At 43.0% G+C, this 16,407-nt stretch overlaps 1 protein-coding gene across 11 annotated transcripts in view; it reads left to right on the top strand.

Moving 5' to 3' along the window:
- Nucleotides 1-257: 257 nt before the first annotated feature.
- Nucleotides 258-16,407, top strand: part of PTGER3 (prostaglandin E receptor 3) — a 182,954-nt gene continuing 166,804 nt past the window's right edge. For 10 of the 11 annotated variants that reach the window (XM_042952152.1, XM_042952155.1, XM_042952151.1 and 7 more), the window contains exon 1: nt 258-1,238. In XM_042952152.1, the coding sequence (XP_042808086.1) occupies nt 345-1,238 (894 nt within the window). In that variant the 5' untranslated portion in view covers nt 258-344. Of the gene's footprint in view, nt 1,239-1,624; nt 2,864-16,407 lie in introns of those variants that run through there. The other variant, XM_042952158.1, reaches the window with a different exon arrangement.

Here is a 16,407-nt window from a genome sequence, read left to right as displayed (position 1 = left end):
CAGCAGCCGGGGGACGCGCGCTCCTCCAGCCCCCCGCCCCCGCCCCTGCGCGCTTGGGCCCACACCCCCGGGCGCCCCGCCCTCCGCGGCCTTATAGAAGGGGCCGGCACCTCGCGCGCCTCGGAGCTGCAGGCTTCCCAGAGCCGACGGCGCGGCTGCCTGAAAGCCCAGGCGCCGTGGCCAGAGGAGAGAAGTGAGGCGGCGGCTACGCCCCGCATCATGGAGGGCAGCCCGGCCCCAGCCTCAGTCCGGGTGGACACCGACCTTCGCCGCCGCCCGCGCCCCTTCCGCCAGCTCCCGCTGCTGCTCTCCGGGCGCCGTCCTCTCCTCACCTCGAAGCCAACATGAAGGAGACCCGGGGCGACGGGAGCGCCCCTTTCTGCACCCGCCTCAACCACTCATACCCGGGCATGTGGGCGCCCGAGCGCTCCGCCGCGGCGCGGGGCAACCTCACGCGTCCCCGCGAGCCCGGCGAGGACTGCGGCTCGGTGTCCGTAGCCTTCCCGATCACCATGCTCATCACGGGCTTCGTGGGCAACGCGCTGGCCATGCTGCTCGTGTCGCGGAGCTACCGGCGCCGGGAGAGCAAGCGCAAGAAGTCGTTCCTGCTGTGCATCGGCTGGCTGGCGCTCACAGACCTGGTCGGGCAACTGCTCACCAGCCCGGTGGTCATCGTCGTGTACCTGTCCAAGCAGCGCTGGGAGCAGCTCGACCCGTCGGGGAGGCTGTGCACCTTCTTCGGTCTGACCATGACTGTCTTTGGGCTCTCCTCGCTCTTCATCGCCAGCGCCATGGCCGTCGAGCGGGCGCTGGCCATCCGGGCGCCGCACTGGTACGCGAGCCACATGAAGACGCGCGCCACCCGCGCCGTGCTGCTCGGCGTGTGGCTCGCGGTGCTTGCCTTCGCCCTACTGCCGGTGCTGGGCGTAGGCCAGTACACTATCCAGTGGCCCGGGACGTGGTGCTTCATTAGCACCGGGGGAGGGGGCAACGGGACTAGCTCTTCGCACAACTGGGGCAACCTCTTCTTCGCCTCCACCTTTGCCTTCCTGGGGCTCTCAGCGCTGGCCGTCACCTTCGCCTGCAACCTGGCCACCATCAAGGCCCTGGTGTCCCGCTGCCGGGCCAAGGCCACGGCGTCACAGTCCGGCGCCCAGTGGGGTCGGATCACCACCGAGACGGCCATCCAACTCATGGGGATCATGTGCGTGCTGTCTGTCTGCTGGTCGCCCTTACTGGTACGTAGTTCCTGCGTGTGTGCAGAGGTCTGGGCGGGCGGGCGCGCCGGCGGGCCAGGGAAGCCTCTTGATGCGGCAGCACTTGCAGGGGTGTGTTGGCAACCACAGAGGACTGGAGAGGCCTGTGGCCCGCTATCTTGGTTGTGGCTTCAGAGTTGAGCTCCTCCTTTACTTGCTGGGCACCTTCCAAGTGCCAGGCATCGCGTTAGGCTTTGTTTATGCAAGCGTGGAGGCCACGGGGCTGCTCCCATCCTAATTGGAGGGAGTAGGAGGATGCCCAGGTGTCATTCCAGTGCGTGTACAGAGACACAGATTTCTAGTGGGTGCACTAGGGGCAGAATGGCTGTGACAACTGTAGCCTGCTGCTGTGCGTTTTCTCATTTCAGGCATCTGTTGCATGTTGAGATGATTTTCAGTCTGCAGAAATATTCTACCTGCAACAGCAGGCGGGCACAGCCCTCTTGCAGCTTCTGACACACTGCCTGCCCTCCCAGCACAGCCAGGCTAACCTTCCCTGCAGGTTCACTCTTGATGGAAGCAAGAGAGTGAAGGAAGACCCCTTTTGCCGCTGCAGCCTGCCTCAGCCCTTTGGAATGGTGCTGTACCCTCTAGGGAGTGCTTGAACCCACATTCAGTCAATGGGACCCCAAGGCCTGGGAACTCTGACCGGCCTTTGGGCTGGAGCAAGACCAGTCCTGAGATAGGAAGATAGGGGTTCCTGCACTGCCTAGCTCCTCACAGAGGGGCACAGCCTGGGAGCAAGTGATGTTTACACATGCTCCTTGTGTGGCACCACACACTTACCTGGTGCTTTCCAGATTTTCCTCTGGGGTGCTTTTAGCTGGAGATTTCTATGAGTAAGTGTTGTTTATGAGTACCTGATGAGTGGGTGTTCATTTAGGTTCCAAGCAGCCTGGCTTAATAGGAAGCATTGCAGCAAGCGTGACCTGGTCACTGGCAGAGTTATAGCAGATTATATACTGGACTTGGACATTTAACAGACCGTCGTGCAAAACTTCTGAAATCCATGAACACAGTTTTCAGAACCCACTCCCACATGGTTTTTCTTTTAGTTTTTTTATGTTCTACATCACATGAAATTTACCATTTTTAAGTGTGCCGTTCAGTGGTGTTAAGTATATTGCCATTGCTGTGCACCATGTTTACTTTTAATCCCTTGTATTTAAAAACAGAACCTTGGTTCCTTTCCCCTTCCCACACTCCCCTGCATTTGACAAAGCAGATAGCCTAGAATACCTGTGTTTAACTGGTACAGTATATTTAGAGCACAGGTCTTGGCTCCGAATCAGTGACATGTGGGCACAAGGAGTTATGCTGGGACCTAGCTGCCCATAAGTGGCTGTGTGGTCACAGATCTCTGTTCCAGGAACTAGAACTCAGGCTAATGTCATCACCGTACCTTATCAAACCCAGCATCAATTTTAGACACCTTTACTCCTGTGGTTGAAGAATGAGGTATACAGGTGGCCAAACAGAAGGGGAAAAGAGTTCTAAAAAAATAAACACTTAATTAAAGTGTGGTAATTAACATAACTTTAAAGGCAAACAGAATATCTGAATTTTTCATAGTTGACATTTAAGACCCACATCTTTCAGTCTGCTGTTACCACACACTTTATATCCTAAAAGAAATGCAGTTAAATCGTATGAATAAAATGCTTACCTATACAGTTAACCGGATGAAGAGAAACTGTGTAGTGTTTTTATTTCAAAACTTTGATTCTAATGTGACGGGCCTGGTAGCCTTAAGAATTGAGATCAGTTTTGAAAATTGCAAGCTAGGATGGTCAAACTCACTCTCTTAAGAAAGACATATTTGGAACTAGTCTTATTTAGTTCCTGCATTCAAAAAATATTAACTGGTTTGCATCATTTTATCGGACACTGTGTTGATTCAGTTCTTATAAAAATATTACATTTAAAATGAAGTAAATTTAACACATGGTCATATCAAAGAGGAGAGATTCACGGTTTCCAAAGTAGGTACTTGATAAACTTGATAAAGAAGTGCTTCTGTCTTCTGTTTTGTGCACCATTGAAGTTAAATCTTCAGATATCTTCAGAAAGATCTGCAGTAAAAAGTTGGAATTATCTCAAAGAAACTGGCAAAACAGCTCTTTTAATAAGTTAGGGAACTATAAGAATAAAGACACTAGAACTTAGTGACTTGAATTTTCAGTGTATTAATGTGAAGTGAGAGAACCTTTTTACACCTGTTTTCTAACTACAGGTAAAATATGGATTCCCTATTAGCCTTTGTTGAGTTGGGCATAGGATACCAATGTAATTATTCAAACTCCTTACTTAAAAGGACCCTGAGTATATCTTATTTTGGAGACTATCACAATTATAATAATATTCAGTTGTTGCTGCCAGAAAATTTAGCAGAGATACCATAATAAGAAAATGACTGGCAACAAGTTCCTGCTACAAAATACTTACAGGTTTATCTATGGTGCAAAACAAAACCTTCTTTACATTTTCTCTTTCCCAGAAACTTTACAAAACACAATGTGAGGGGTGCCTGGGTGGCTCAGTTGGTTAAGCGTCTGACCTCAGCTCTGGTCATGATCTCACGGTTCGTGGTTTCGAGCCCTGCATCATGTTCTGAGCTGACAGTGTGGAGCCTGCTTGGGATTCTTTCTGTTTCCTTCTCTCTCTGCCCCTCCCCCACTTGTGCTTTCTCTCTCTTGCTCTCTCTCTCAAAAACAAGTAAAAATAAACTTAAAAAAATATGATGTGAGATGTGAAATTGAGAATACAGTGGAAAGTGATGTCACCATGATAGACGATCTAAAATTTGTAGTCACCGTAGGTTTATGAGGCATCAAATCCTATTGGAATCCACCAGTTGACTCAGCAGTGCAAATCTGTTAGACTTTTTATTATTATTTCATTTTTTATGAACCAAATTCACCGAATCATCCAGTTATTATACATGATAGCCAAGTTTCCAGAAATAGGAATAACCTTAGGCTGTTGTTCACAAAAAGCCATGAGTACCTTTTGTATTTTTGTAAACCTTACACTCCCCAGACAGGTGGAATGTGGCTAACATTGTAGCTATCTTAAAAATAGCAACTATAAGGCTAACATTGTGAAAAGTAAGGTCTGAGGAACAGAATTCCTCATCTACAACTTCGGACTTGGATAAAAGCAGCCTTAGAAACTTTTGCCTTTAAGCTTGAACCAGCAAATTCTGCTCAATATCCACAAATGCAAAGAGAGATGCTTCAATTCAAGAAGATATTTCCCGGGGCACCTGGGTGGCTCAGTCAGTTAAGCATCCGACTTCAGCTCGGGTCATGACCTCATGGTTTGTGAGTTCGGGCCCCACATCGGGCTCTGTGCTGACAGCTCAGAGCCTGGAGCCTACTTCAGATTCTGTGTCTCCTTCTTTCTCTGCCCCTCCTCCACTTGTGCTCTGTCTCACTCTATCTCTCAAAAATAAATAAATGTAAAAAAAAATTATAAAAAGATATTTCACAATGTGGATGTGACTTTATTTAAATCTAAGGAATCCCTGATATATCTTGACAAATGAGACTTGCCTTAAGTACACTACATGTGGTAAAAATATGCAATAGTTTTACAGAGGTAATCCTGTTTCACGGTATAAAAAAGTATTAGGCAATTGGTGATCTTCTCTGCCTATAAATTTCTGCCTTATTTAGGATGTTGCTCCAAGGAAAATGATTATATAAAAACCTTCCATAATTTGTTTTTATGAGAATTGAGATTACTTGGAATTCTTTACTTTTTATTGTTTATTACTTTATTTGTTTAGGCACTGTGGAAGGGATATTAAGTAGACTTTTTAAAAGCTGGTCAAAGGGGCGCCTGGGTGGCTCAGTCAGTTAAGCGTCCGACTTCAGCTCAGGTCATGATCTCGCGGTCCGTGAGTTTGAGCCCCGCGTCGGGCTCTGGGCTGATGGCTCAGAGCCTGGAGCCTGCTTCTGATTCTGTGTCTCCCTCTCTCTCTGTCCCTTCCCTGTTCATGCTCTGTCTCTGTCTCAAAAATAAATAAAACGTTAAAATAAATAAATAAATAAATAAATAAATAAATAAATAGCTGGTCAAAGAATTATAATCTGCTCAGTGGAGCCCCACATTTATGAGTGAAACAATTGGAGAACAATACCAGATTTGATATAATTAGTATTGCCTTGGGCTCTGGGAAGAACATCCACCTGACTTTACCAGAGTGGACTTCAGGGAAGAGGTGGGATGGCATAGCTTGACCTTGTGGCTGAGCATGAGCGTGTCCAGGAACCAGAACAGAGCGTGTACACTAGAACCATGGGAAAATTCTTTGAAAAGGTGTATGGAATCAGATCGAGGTTGTTAGGACGAACGTGGGATAAGGACCATGTTCTTTGCCAGTAGACTACAGATCTCTATTTTGAGTTTTAGAATAGGGGGAGGGTTTTTAAAAGATTGACAAGGCTATGGTTTACAGATAGATTTGGGCTGGAAAATGGGAAAGTGAGATTGGTTATGACTTACTTTCATGAGTCATTTAGGACTTTGGGTAAGACAGTGGGAAGAGATGAGTCAGGAAGAAAGGTGATAAAGAACTGAAGTTATTAGAAATGGTTGATTTAAGGGTGATGGCTTAACAAACATTTCTTGTCCTCTACTCTATCCTCTTCACCATGTAAATATTTTCACATCTGTTATCTCATTTAATTGCATCCTGTAAATTTGCCACTATTTTCTACATCATTCAGACAAAGAACTCAAGTGTAAAGACTATTAGAACCAGATTTATAATTCAGGGTGTGTGATCGCATTTATTTTCAGTTTTGTTGTTGTTGTTGATTTGTTTATTTTGCTTAAATATAGGCCAGGAATTATCGCTCTAATAATGGGCCTTGGGCAAGTTAAATATCCTCTTATCTGTAAAGTATGGAGGTAGGACTACTAGACATTTAAGGGCTTTTTTTTTTTTCCAATTTATGTTATTCTCAGGTTCTCTTATTGGTGAGAATGATGGTTCAATGATGATTTCAACCGTGAAAGTTTCCAAGGGTTCAGGAAATTTGGAAAGGAGACTGTGTGGCTGAATTTTTTTTTTTTTTTTTTTTTGCAACAACAAGGCTCCTGCGTGACTGGGGCTTTTGGACAGAGTACATATGGTGATGGTGGATTATCTAAATGATATATTCAGAAGCCAATATAACTTGAAGATTAATGAGATAAATCAAGGTTAAAAGAATGCAGATTTTTTTATTTTGGGTTTAACAGAGAGAGCCAAGAATTAAACAGTTCTTAAACTGTTCTATTTAAAGAAGTTCAGATGGTCTAGAATTGTAGAATAATTGTGACTCATTGGCCTTTCTCTTTTGAAAAAGGTGTAAAGGTCAAGAATTCAATTATGAAAGTTTCCACGGGTTCAGTTTTCTGGGAATAACATTCAGGAGTATATGCTGCACACATTTGTAATAGACTTGATTCATCTGAGGGTGCTGAAGGGTGGTAGTGAGGGATTCTGGGTCATGTGTCATTTTCCAGTTCTGGCCTTGCATTGCAAGGAAGCTGGGAGGGAAGTTCTCCCTAAAACTCATTATATTTGTGTAGTATTTTTTATAATTCACCAGTGTTCTGCAGTTATCTCATTTATGCCTTAAGATCCAGAGGTCTACAACTGTAACATGTCAAATTTTGAATCCCCCATTTCCCTCAATTCTTAATCATAGACAGAAGTAGGAAATTTGTATTTCAACTTCCACCATACTTCTTGAAGATTATTAGATGGCCTCTCAAGTACCCCTTTTCCTTAGAAAATTCCAACTCTCATAGGTTAAAGAAGATAACCAAAGAAGAAGCCTGGTTGTCCTTGGGGTTCTCCTTCTATCCTGACCCCTAGTATATGTCAATATTTTACAGTAAGCATGGTAACAGTAATGACAGGTGGACAATGTGTGACTTCTTTAGCAAGAAGGACACACACACAAACTGAGGAATAGCACTATGGAGTGGAAGAAATTATCTCTGCTCTTTATTGAGAACGTTTGTCTCTCCATTTTTTCATTTGCCACTTCACCCTCAGTCACTCAACAATAGCTACAGAGCAATCACCCCTCCTGGATTGCCTCAGGTCTCAAGTTAGAAGTCACTTTATTTGAGAAGACTTCCTTGATTCTGTCTCTCTAGGCCAGATTGCGTGCTCTGGCCCTTTGGTTCCATAGCACCTACCTTGCATTTCCCAGTCATAGTCTGAGTCACACTTCATTGGACATATTGCTTAATTGACCTGCTGAGGCCAGGTACAGTGTCTGTCTTGTGCATTGTTCTTTTCTGAGGAATGGTCATGATTTCATGCCATATAAGGTATACCCAATACATGGTTCTTGTTTGAGTATCTAAGCACCCAAATCAGAAGACACTATCTGGTCCCTGTTACATAAGCAATTAATTGTGTGACTTTAGACAATTCACTTGATATCCTTGTGAACTATTTGCTTTTCTTTTGTAAAGTAGGAATAAAAACACCTACCCAACCCATTTCACAGCGTGGTAATGAAAACCAACATAAATCTATGTGGGAATAATTGGGAATATCCTTCAATAGTAGGGACACTACTAGGATGTTTTACTGGATGATAGTGTTGACTTCTTAGTGTTCAGATAGACATTTTCCTTAGGAAACTGAAGAAAAGACACAAGTGATGTTTCACAGCTTGATTAGTTATAGTTTACTGGGGGCAAAAATGTGTGGTGGAGAGTGGAACTTTTCAGAAAAAAATAAAACATTAAAAATTATAAATCTCAAGTGCATAAATTTTTACAAGGTGTTATAATTCATCCCTCCCCCCTGCCACCATCTCTCTTCTGCATTCTTTCAGCTCTGGAATCCTTTCTGCCTCATGGCTGCCAGTGAATTAACTCTCTAAATCTAAAACCTGCTGGGTCCCATTTCCCTTTCCCTAAACCTGGAGGAGTAAGCATGACCTCATCTTCTGAAGACCACTGCCACAGGTAGAGAATGTGTTGCCTGTTTCTCCAGTCAGGGGCTTCATTGTGTACTCAGACCTGTCCTCGCATAAATGTGTAAGTCAAATTAATTTTGCATCTAGTTATTGTCATTGGTCAGACTTCTTAAGGGTGGAGCTCATTACTCAGTTGTCCTCATCAGAACAGGGGATCACCAATGTTGAGGCTGAATAGTATTTCTACCACTGACTCAAAGCCTAAAACTGAACTTATGTTATCCTTAGATGAGACCCAAGAGTGAGAATCACAGAGTTGTAAATCGCCTCACAATTTGGCCAGCTCCTGACAGAACATTAATATCATTTGTAGTCTACAGATAACACAGAGTGATTTTCCCATCCAGTGACCCTCCTAGGCAGTCTCCTGGGCAACATTCACAAGGAAGACATTTCATCGGGTGATCTTGGCACTTATTAAAATGTATATACGGTATTACTTTTATAAGTACTGATTTTTATGATAGGCATTTGAAGAACCATAGATCTAAAAATGAAATATAGTGGCAGAGATGAAGGGGAGGCTTGATTTTTCGCACCTTAATTCTGCTAGAAAGAAGATTAGCTACTAGTTTAGGTAAAAGTTATGTAACAGAAGTACAAATAGCATTACTATTTTTAAAAATCTTGAAAACACAAAAACAGGAGGTCAAGTTAGAGCTGGAATCCTCCTTGTTTTAAGCAATTATTGACCCTCCAGGAAATCAAGTGTAACTTAAAAAAAATATACTTTTCGCCAATCTTTTGATATTTCTGAAAAGTATTTGATTCCTGAAAGTAGATTTGATCTTTCTGTCCTACTTTCTGAATATTTTATAAGTGTCGCTTTCTGTGGTTGAGAATATGCTGCTGTTGGTGTGATTCATGCAAATTTAGAAAAAGAAATATGTTGTTAATGTTGAAAATGCTGAAAGGAAAAAAAAAGAAGTAAAAGAAAAAGAAAGATTGTAAAACATAAGATGCATTTGGGGGAATTCACCAGACAATAGGGTGGAGCTTTCACCACGGTTTTGATGTCTGCAATTACCCCGATAATGTCTCACTACCAACCACCTTGTGTGGGGTTGGGAGAACACGCACATCTGCATTCCTGTGCCTCAGCTGTCCTAAGGTAAGAGTGGCAGTTAGTGATGAAGTGACCCCTGACTTGTGAGCACTCCTCTCTGCTCCATGAGAACAAAAGAAATTGATGGGAGAAGGAAGTGAGGGCCACAGAGAAAAGAAGGCACTGGGAAGCGAAAGACGGGGATTCTCATCTAGGCTCTGCCACCACGTGATAGAAGTCACTTTATGTTTTTTTTTTTCCAATATATGAAATTTATTGTCAAATTGGTTTCCATATTTCACCCAGTGCTCATCCCAAAAGGTGCCCTCCTCAATACCCATCACCCACCCTCCCCTCCCTCCCACCCCCCATCAACCCTCAGTTTGTTCTCAGTTTTTAACAGTCTCTTATGCTTTGGCTCTCTCCCACTCTAACCTCTTTTTTTTTTTTCCTTCTCCTCCCCCATGGGTTTCTGTTAAGTTTCTCAGGATCCACATAAGAATGAAACCATATGGTATCTGTCTTTCTCTGTATGGCTTATTTTACTTAGCATCACACTCTCCAGTTCCATCCACGTTGCTACAAAAGGCCATATTTCATTCTTTCTCATTGCCACGTAGTACTCCATTGTGTATATAAACCACAATTTCTTTATCCATTCATCAGTTGATGGACATTTAGGCTCTTTCCATAATTTGGCTATTGTTGAGAGTGCTGCTATAAACGAAGTCACTTTATCTTTATGGTTTTCCTTTCCTCGTCAACAAATTTAAACAATTATCACCTCTAAGCTTCCTTTCAGTTCCGACTTCCTGTAGCTTGAAATAGATAAAATCGTCCCTGGTGGATGTACTATACTAGATGCATGAGGGAAAACACCCAAAGACTTCCTCAAAAGGGGCATAGAAATGTATGCAAATGGACCAAGTAGACCACATATTCTTTTATACAATCATCTATAAATATCGTTTGAGGGCTTGCTATATACCCGCTACTCTGCTCACCCTGGTGGTGCAGTGGTGATGAGCGCTGACTCATGACTGCACGTGTTGGGCAGTTATGGGCTCATTCTAGGGGGCGCACTGCACTGTTCACATTATATTCTATGTGAATGACACTTTTTGTTGAGCAGTGTGCAATCTGTGCTCTGCAGTCTTCTTTCATGAAGCTTTCAACCTACTGAGGTAGCAGACAGTCAGTGAACACTCATTCCGATAAACAAATGTCACCAGTCTGACGGGTCATTACCATGGTTGCTCTCACTGGCACATGGTGCCTGCTGCGGATGGGCCTTGTCTGGGCAGAAGGGCAGTGCTGCTCGTCTACTGCTGCTGTGAGGCCCTGCGGTAGCGTGTCCCTGTCCAGGCTATAGTAGGTCTGTACTTGGGCACCATCATTAGAGAGCACATTAATTCATACCCATAACTCTAGCCATAGAACTCAGCAGTAATTACCCAGAGGACAACCACTGTGCTACAGTTTATGGACACAGAGGGCAGCTGGCCTCAGGTCACATACTGTCTGGAATCAGCCTTCCTGGGGCCTTAGTCTCTATGTTGTACTCACATCACCTCCTGACAGGTTTGCCTTTCTCTTCCAATGAATTTTCTTCTAAGACTTTCCATGTCTTCTCCCTCTACTGAATGTAGCCAGAGTCACTCTACTCCAAGTTTATTAGCTTTAAATCTTGGGAGAAGAGGTTAGGTTTCTCAGCCACCTCCCTTTTTCCCCCAGAAAGCATGATGGTCTACCTCTTCCGAAGTGATCAGTGGCATGTACCAGGAGTGTTGTGTGAATTTTCTTATGATACCACACCGATTTCCACTATGTAAACCTACTCATTCTACATTTACCAAAGTCATTGCTTCTTATTATTCTGTGACGTCTGCTCCAATGTGGCTTGCTCTGTCCACCTGAGTAGAGAAGGGGGGTGGCTCCTGCACCCCATTATGTACATCACTAAAACAATGAGCATGTTATGAAGGGAAGATAAAAATGCTTTGAGAGATGTCAAAGAGTACCCCCTCCTGATTCCATGGTGAGGTGTGGGGTGTTAAGGAGGGTCTGTTCAGAAAATGTCACTTAATGATGAATCTTGAGGGATGATACTTTGAGGAAGAAATCAGCATGTGAAGCCATCAATGTGGGAAAGAGCAGAAGCATCAGAGTAACTGACAGAAGGCCAGTGGACAGACCGGAGTGAGTAGGAGGGAGAGTGCCTTCAAGGTGAGGCCAAGGATGTGGGCGGGGCCAACTGTGCAGAACCCTGTCGTTTTTGTTTGGGAGTTTATATTTTTATCTTAAGTATGATGGAAAGCAACTAAAAGCAGTGTGTGAGGGCACAGTGAGTTGATCTGCTTTATGTATGAAGAATATTCTGCAGGTTGTTGCTTCCTGAATTAGAGAGGTGGGGCATCAGAGTCTGTGAATGCTGAGGTCTGATGGAGTTGTAGAGTTGTTAGTGAAGAAAAAATTTTCCCCCTGTGTATTGCTTGAAGAGAAGGGAGAGACATAGTTTGGCACAGTGGGGAGGGAGTGTGTGCAGACACACAGAGGAAAAAATTGAAGCAGGTGTGCTGGGAATGGCGTGCAAATCTGTTTCTGTTGAAGTATGTTTGAGAATGCTGAGCAATGTTATGAGTCAAATAGGGATTGAAGGATGAAGGAAAGGGTGCAGAGTGCATTGGTAGATTGCCTTGAAGATTAGAAATAAGAATTTGCATTTTATCTTGGGCAAGTTGTATTGCTTTTCTACACTCCTGTTCTATATTTGTAAAATAAGACAGTTCACATTATAAAATCTCTTGGCTTCTGAGTGTCATTTAGTAAAACAACCCATTTAGTGTTTGATATCTTTTTAGAATATTCTTGGTGAGATTGTTTAAGCTTACTTACAGGAAATTTGTTGCTTTTCATGGGGCACAAAGAATTCTCTTAGAGCCAAGTACTGTGTTGGCCTCTATCTTACAATTAGTTGTGTGTGTGTGCATTTTTTTTTAATTTACTAAAATAACCCTAAGAGGAAGGCATTGTTGGCTCCAATTTATAGATAATGAAGAAACTAAAGTTGAAAGAAGTTGACTGATTCATTTAAGGTAACAGAGCTAGTAAGAGGCCAAGCTGGGAGTCAAAGGCCAAGCTCTTTTCTCTAAGCCACGGTGCCTCTGAGTCACCCAATTCATCTTGAGTTGGTGTTTCTAATATAAAAATTTCAGTTCTCTTATGTTGGTTGATAATGCTCATCCTTGGTTTATGTGGAACAATACTTAATTTAACTAGAGACAGTTTTTTTTTTTTAAGTTTTATGATACTATACTTCTGTATAAAGTATCAAGAACTTCCACTAAATTTATGAACAACAAAATTACATGCAGTTATCTTGACAATGTGAGGGGCAGGAGTCATGATGTATCAACTCATTTAAGTGACACTTCATTGAATATCCGTTGTACGCCAGGCACTATTAAAACCTGACAGAATGATGACATGGCCTTTTCCTCAAGGAATGTGATATGTAGTGAGTGATTCCCTAGAGAGACTTGAGGTTGTGACTAAAAAAAACAATATTATTTTCCATTGTCAGTACTGAACATAGGATCACACCTGAGGGCCATTTAGAATTTATTTACCCATTCATGCTTTCAGTGGTTGGTTATTGAGTATCTACTATCCATCAGGCACAGTTCCAGATGCTGGAAATATAGTAATGACATAGACTAGTTTCCTGTTCTCAGGGAACATGCATTCTAGTAGAAGAAGATAGCCTACAAATCAGATTGTCATGAACACTGTTAAGAAAATAAAGCAGTGTGATGTGATAGAGGAAGCCTCAGAAACTTTTGTAGATTGAGTTGTCAGGGAAAAACGCCTCAGAGAGGTAACATTTAAGTTAAGACCTGAGTGAAGGAAAGAACCAGGTATGGATAATCTATAGGAACAGCATTCTAGGCAGAGGGAACAGCAAAGGGCTCACCAAGTGTGTTCAAGGGAGAGAGAGAAGGCTTGTGTGGCTGAAGTAAAGTGAGAAGGAAAGAGTGGAGTGCTGTGAAGTGAGGTCAGAGACAGTGCTGGGGGCCAGATTGTATTTGTATAAGGCCATACTAAGGAGTTTCAATGTTGTTTTAAGAGAACACTGGAAGGTTTGAATCAGGGGAGTAACATTATTGGATTTATGTTTTTAAAAGATCCTGGATTGCAGAAAGGCAAGACTAGGTGCAGGGAGAACAGATAGAAGGTGCTGAAGTTTTCCAGGTGAGAGACAATGACGGCTGGTATTAGGGTGGAGAAGTGGATGTATTCACACAAAGAGATTTGAAGACCGAGTTCATAAGACGTTCTGAAATATCTCTAATCCCTGCCCTGCGATTATGACAAGAAATAGGGTCCTCCCTCTCTGGGCCTCTGGTAGTAAGGTGGCTAGCTGTCCACCAAAGGCATTCCCTTGGTTCCTTAACAAGGAAGTGACTGCTGCAAGCTTACACAGCTAATAATGGGCAGAGCCAGGATTAAGTTCTATCTAATGGGTGCTATTTTTTTCTCTGAGACATAAACTGGGACAGTCACCCAGAGAAAGAGAAGTAAGCAAGTTTGTTTATGAAATAATAGGATGTCCTAAGAATCATGATGCCCAGGAGAAGATCCAGACCAAGCTAAGCTTAAAAGTAGAGGGGTAGGGGAGGGGGAGGGGGAGGTTTGCTTGATTTACATAAATTGCAGGAGTGTCAAGGTTGGAGGGGGCCCTCTGGAAGACTAAAGCCAGGACTCTCTCTTTCTGTATCTCTCACTTTGATTTCTTGCCATATGTCAGTTCAGGCTCTGCTTCTAAGCAATCAGTTTATGACATAGCTTTGCAGCTCATTGCAGATCCTATGGTGTTTTTGTTGTTGTTGTTGTTGTTGTTGTTGTTGTTGTTGTTTCCCAAAGCTTTTGGTTAATAGGTTTATATTTACAATGGGTTTTAATTTTGCTCTTATAACAATACAATATTTCAGTGATGATGTCATCTTGAAGCAGTTTCAACATCTTTCTTTCTTCTTTATTGTAACTTTTTTGTTCTGTGAATACAAGAAACCGTTATACACGACATTAACTCCGGGGACCCCATTTCATTTTCAAAGACTAATGTGAATTTTGTTAAGCCACAATTAAAGATTTAGGGTCAGAGGATTGTCCAGAAGTGAGTTAAGAGTGTGATGTAAGGTTTACAATGGAACAGAGGTAGCCATATGAGGCCCTGTAAGCTCACAAATACTATTAACACCATAGTGAGATGACCAGAGAAGAAAACTCCATAAAGGGCGAGTTGTAGTCTGGGTTTGATGTTAATCTGACAATTTTCTCTGTATAAATCAGTGGATGTGCTAACAGCCAACATGCTGGGTAGCAGATTTTTTAATTTATTAATGGTAGTAATTTCCTCCAAGAATAGACTGAGGATTTGCCTGGATCCAGAAGTAAATTTTTCTTTCTTTCTTTCTTTCTTTCTTTCTTTCTTTCTTTCTTCCTTCCTTCCTTCCTCCAACCCTCCCTCTTTTGTTCTTTTTTAATTTTTTTAATGTTTATTTATTTTTGAGAGAGAGAGACAGAGACAGAGACAGAGCATGAGCAAGAGAGGGGGCTGAGAGAGAGTGAGACACAGAATCCGAAGCAGGCTTCAGGCCCTGAACTATCAGCACAAAGCCCAATTTGGGGCTTGAACTCACAAACTGTGAGATCATGACCTCAGCAGAAGTCGGATGTTTAACTGACTGAGCCACCCAGGTGCCCCAAAAGTAAATTTCTAAAAAGTAGCTTTTGTTCTATAAAAGACATTAGGGAACATTAAAAAAAAATACTTTTTCTCTAGTATTTATTTCTAATTAAGTTATGTTGTAGATCAGTTTCAGGAAGTATAGGAATATCTTCTGACTTCAGAGCTCTAATCTCCTCCCTCAACTTGGTTCTTGGTCACAAACAACAGAATCTGACTCCAAGCCTATAGGGCATATGTCAAAAGGATATCAGTGGTTCACAGGGTCCATAAGAAGCTACCAGACCAGGTTTAGAAGACAGACAGGGCCCAGGCTCTTCTGAAAGCTGAGCGTCAGGCCACACTGCAAGATAGTTTGCATGTCGCTGAGATGAAACTGCCATCTCAGAGCTCCCTTCTTTGTGTCACTCTCTCAAGATTCAAAGTCCTGGGTGCAGTTGTGACCACTTTAGCTTGGGGTTTTTACCCCCTGGCTATATCAAGGGGTCACCAGAAGAAGGATCTTATTTCTGCAGCATCTTATTATATTTTTTAATGTTTATTTATTTTTAATTTTTTTTTTTTTTTTTGAGAGAGAGAGAGAGAGAAAGAGAGAGACTGCAAGCAGGGGATGGGCAGAGAGAGAGAGATTGAGAGAGAGAGAGATGGAGACATAGAATCCAAAGCAGACTCCAGGCTCCGAGATGCCAGCACAGAGCCCAACACAGAGCTTGAACTCATGAGCCACAAGACCATGACTTGAGCTGAAGTAGGACGCCCAATGGACTGAGCCACCCAGACGCCCCTAAATGTTTATTTATTTTTGAGAGAGGGAGAGAGAGGGAGGGGCACACAGAGAGGGACACAGAGGATGCAAAGCAGGCTCTGCACTGGCAGAGCAGAGCCCTAGGTGAGACTCAAACCCATAAACCATGAGATCATGACCTGAGCCAAAGTCAGATGCTTAATGACTGAGCCACCCAGGTGCTCCTGCAGCATCTTATTTTTGAGGTAGGGGGTAATAGTGGGAAATAAGTGCTGGAATTTCTCTCCCACCTAGAATATGAAGAAATAGTTCTACAAACTCGAGGTGATAGTTATAAGAGGTGGGAGTTCGTTGTTACTACCAAATTCAGTTTTAGAAACATTAGAACAGTAATGTGTGTGTGTATGTCTGCACGCACATGCGTTCACATCCCTTATTGAGTTGGAGTGGAAACGAGACTCAAGGAGAGGAAGCTAAAGAGATGCACAAAACAAAAAGACATCTTTCCTGAATGCCTACTACATGCAAGTACTTGAGAATTGCTGTGTGAAGCCCTTTAATAGATCATCTAGTTTAATCTTCACAACAGTTTATCAGTTTGGTGTTTTTCATCCCTG

The sequence above is a fragment of the Panthera leo genome, chromosome C1 (assembly GCF_018350215.1).
Source record: "Panthera leo isolate Ple1 chromosome C1, P.leo_Ple1_pat1.1, whole genome shotgun sequence".
NCBI lineage: Eukaryota > Metazoa > Chordata > Mammalia > Carnivora > Felidae > Panthera > Panthera leo.
The sequence above is the reverse complement of the archived record's forward strand: the minus strand, read 5'-3'. Positions and strand labels throughout refer to the sequence as shown.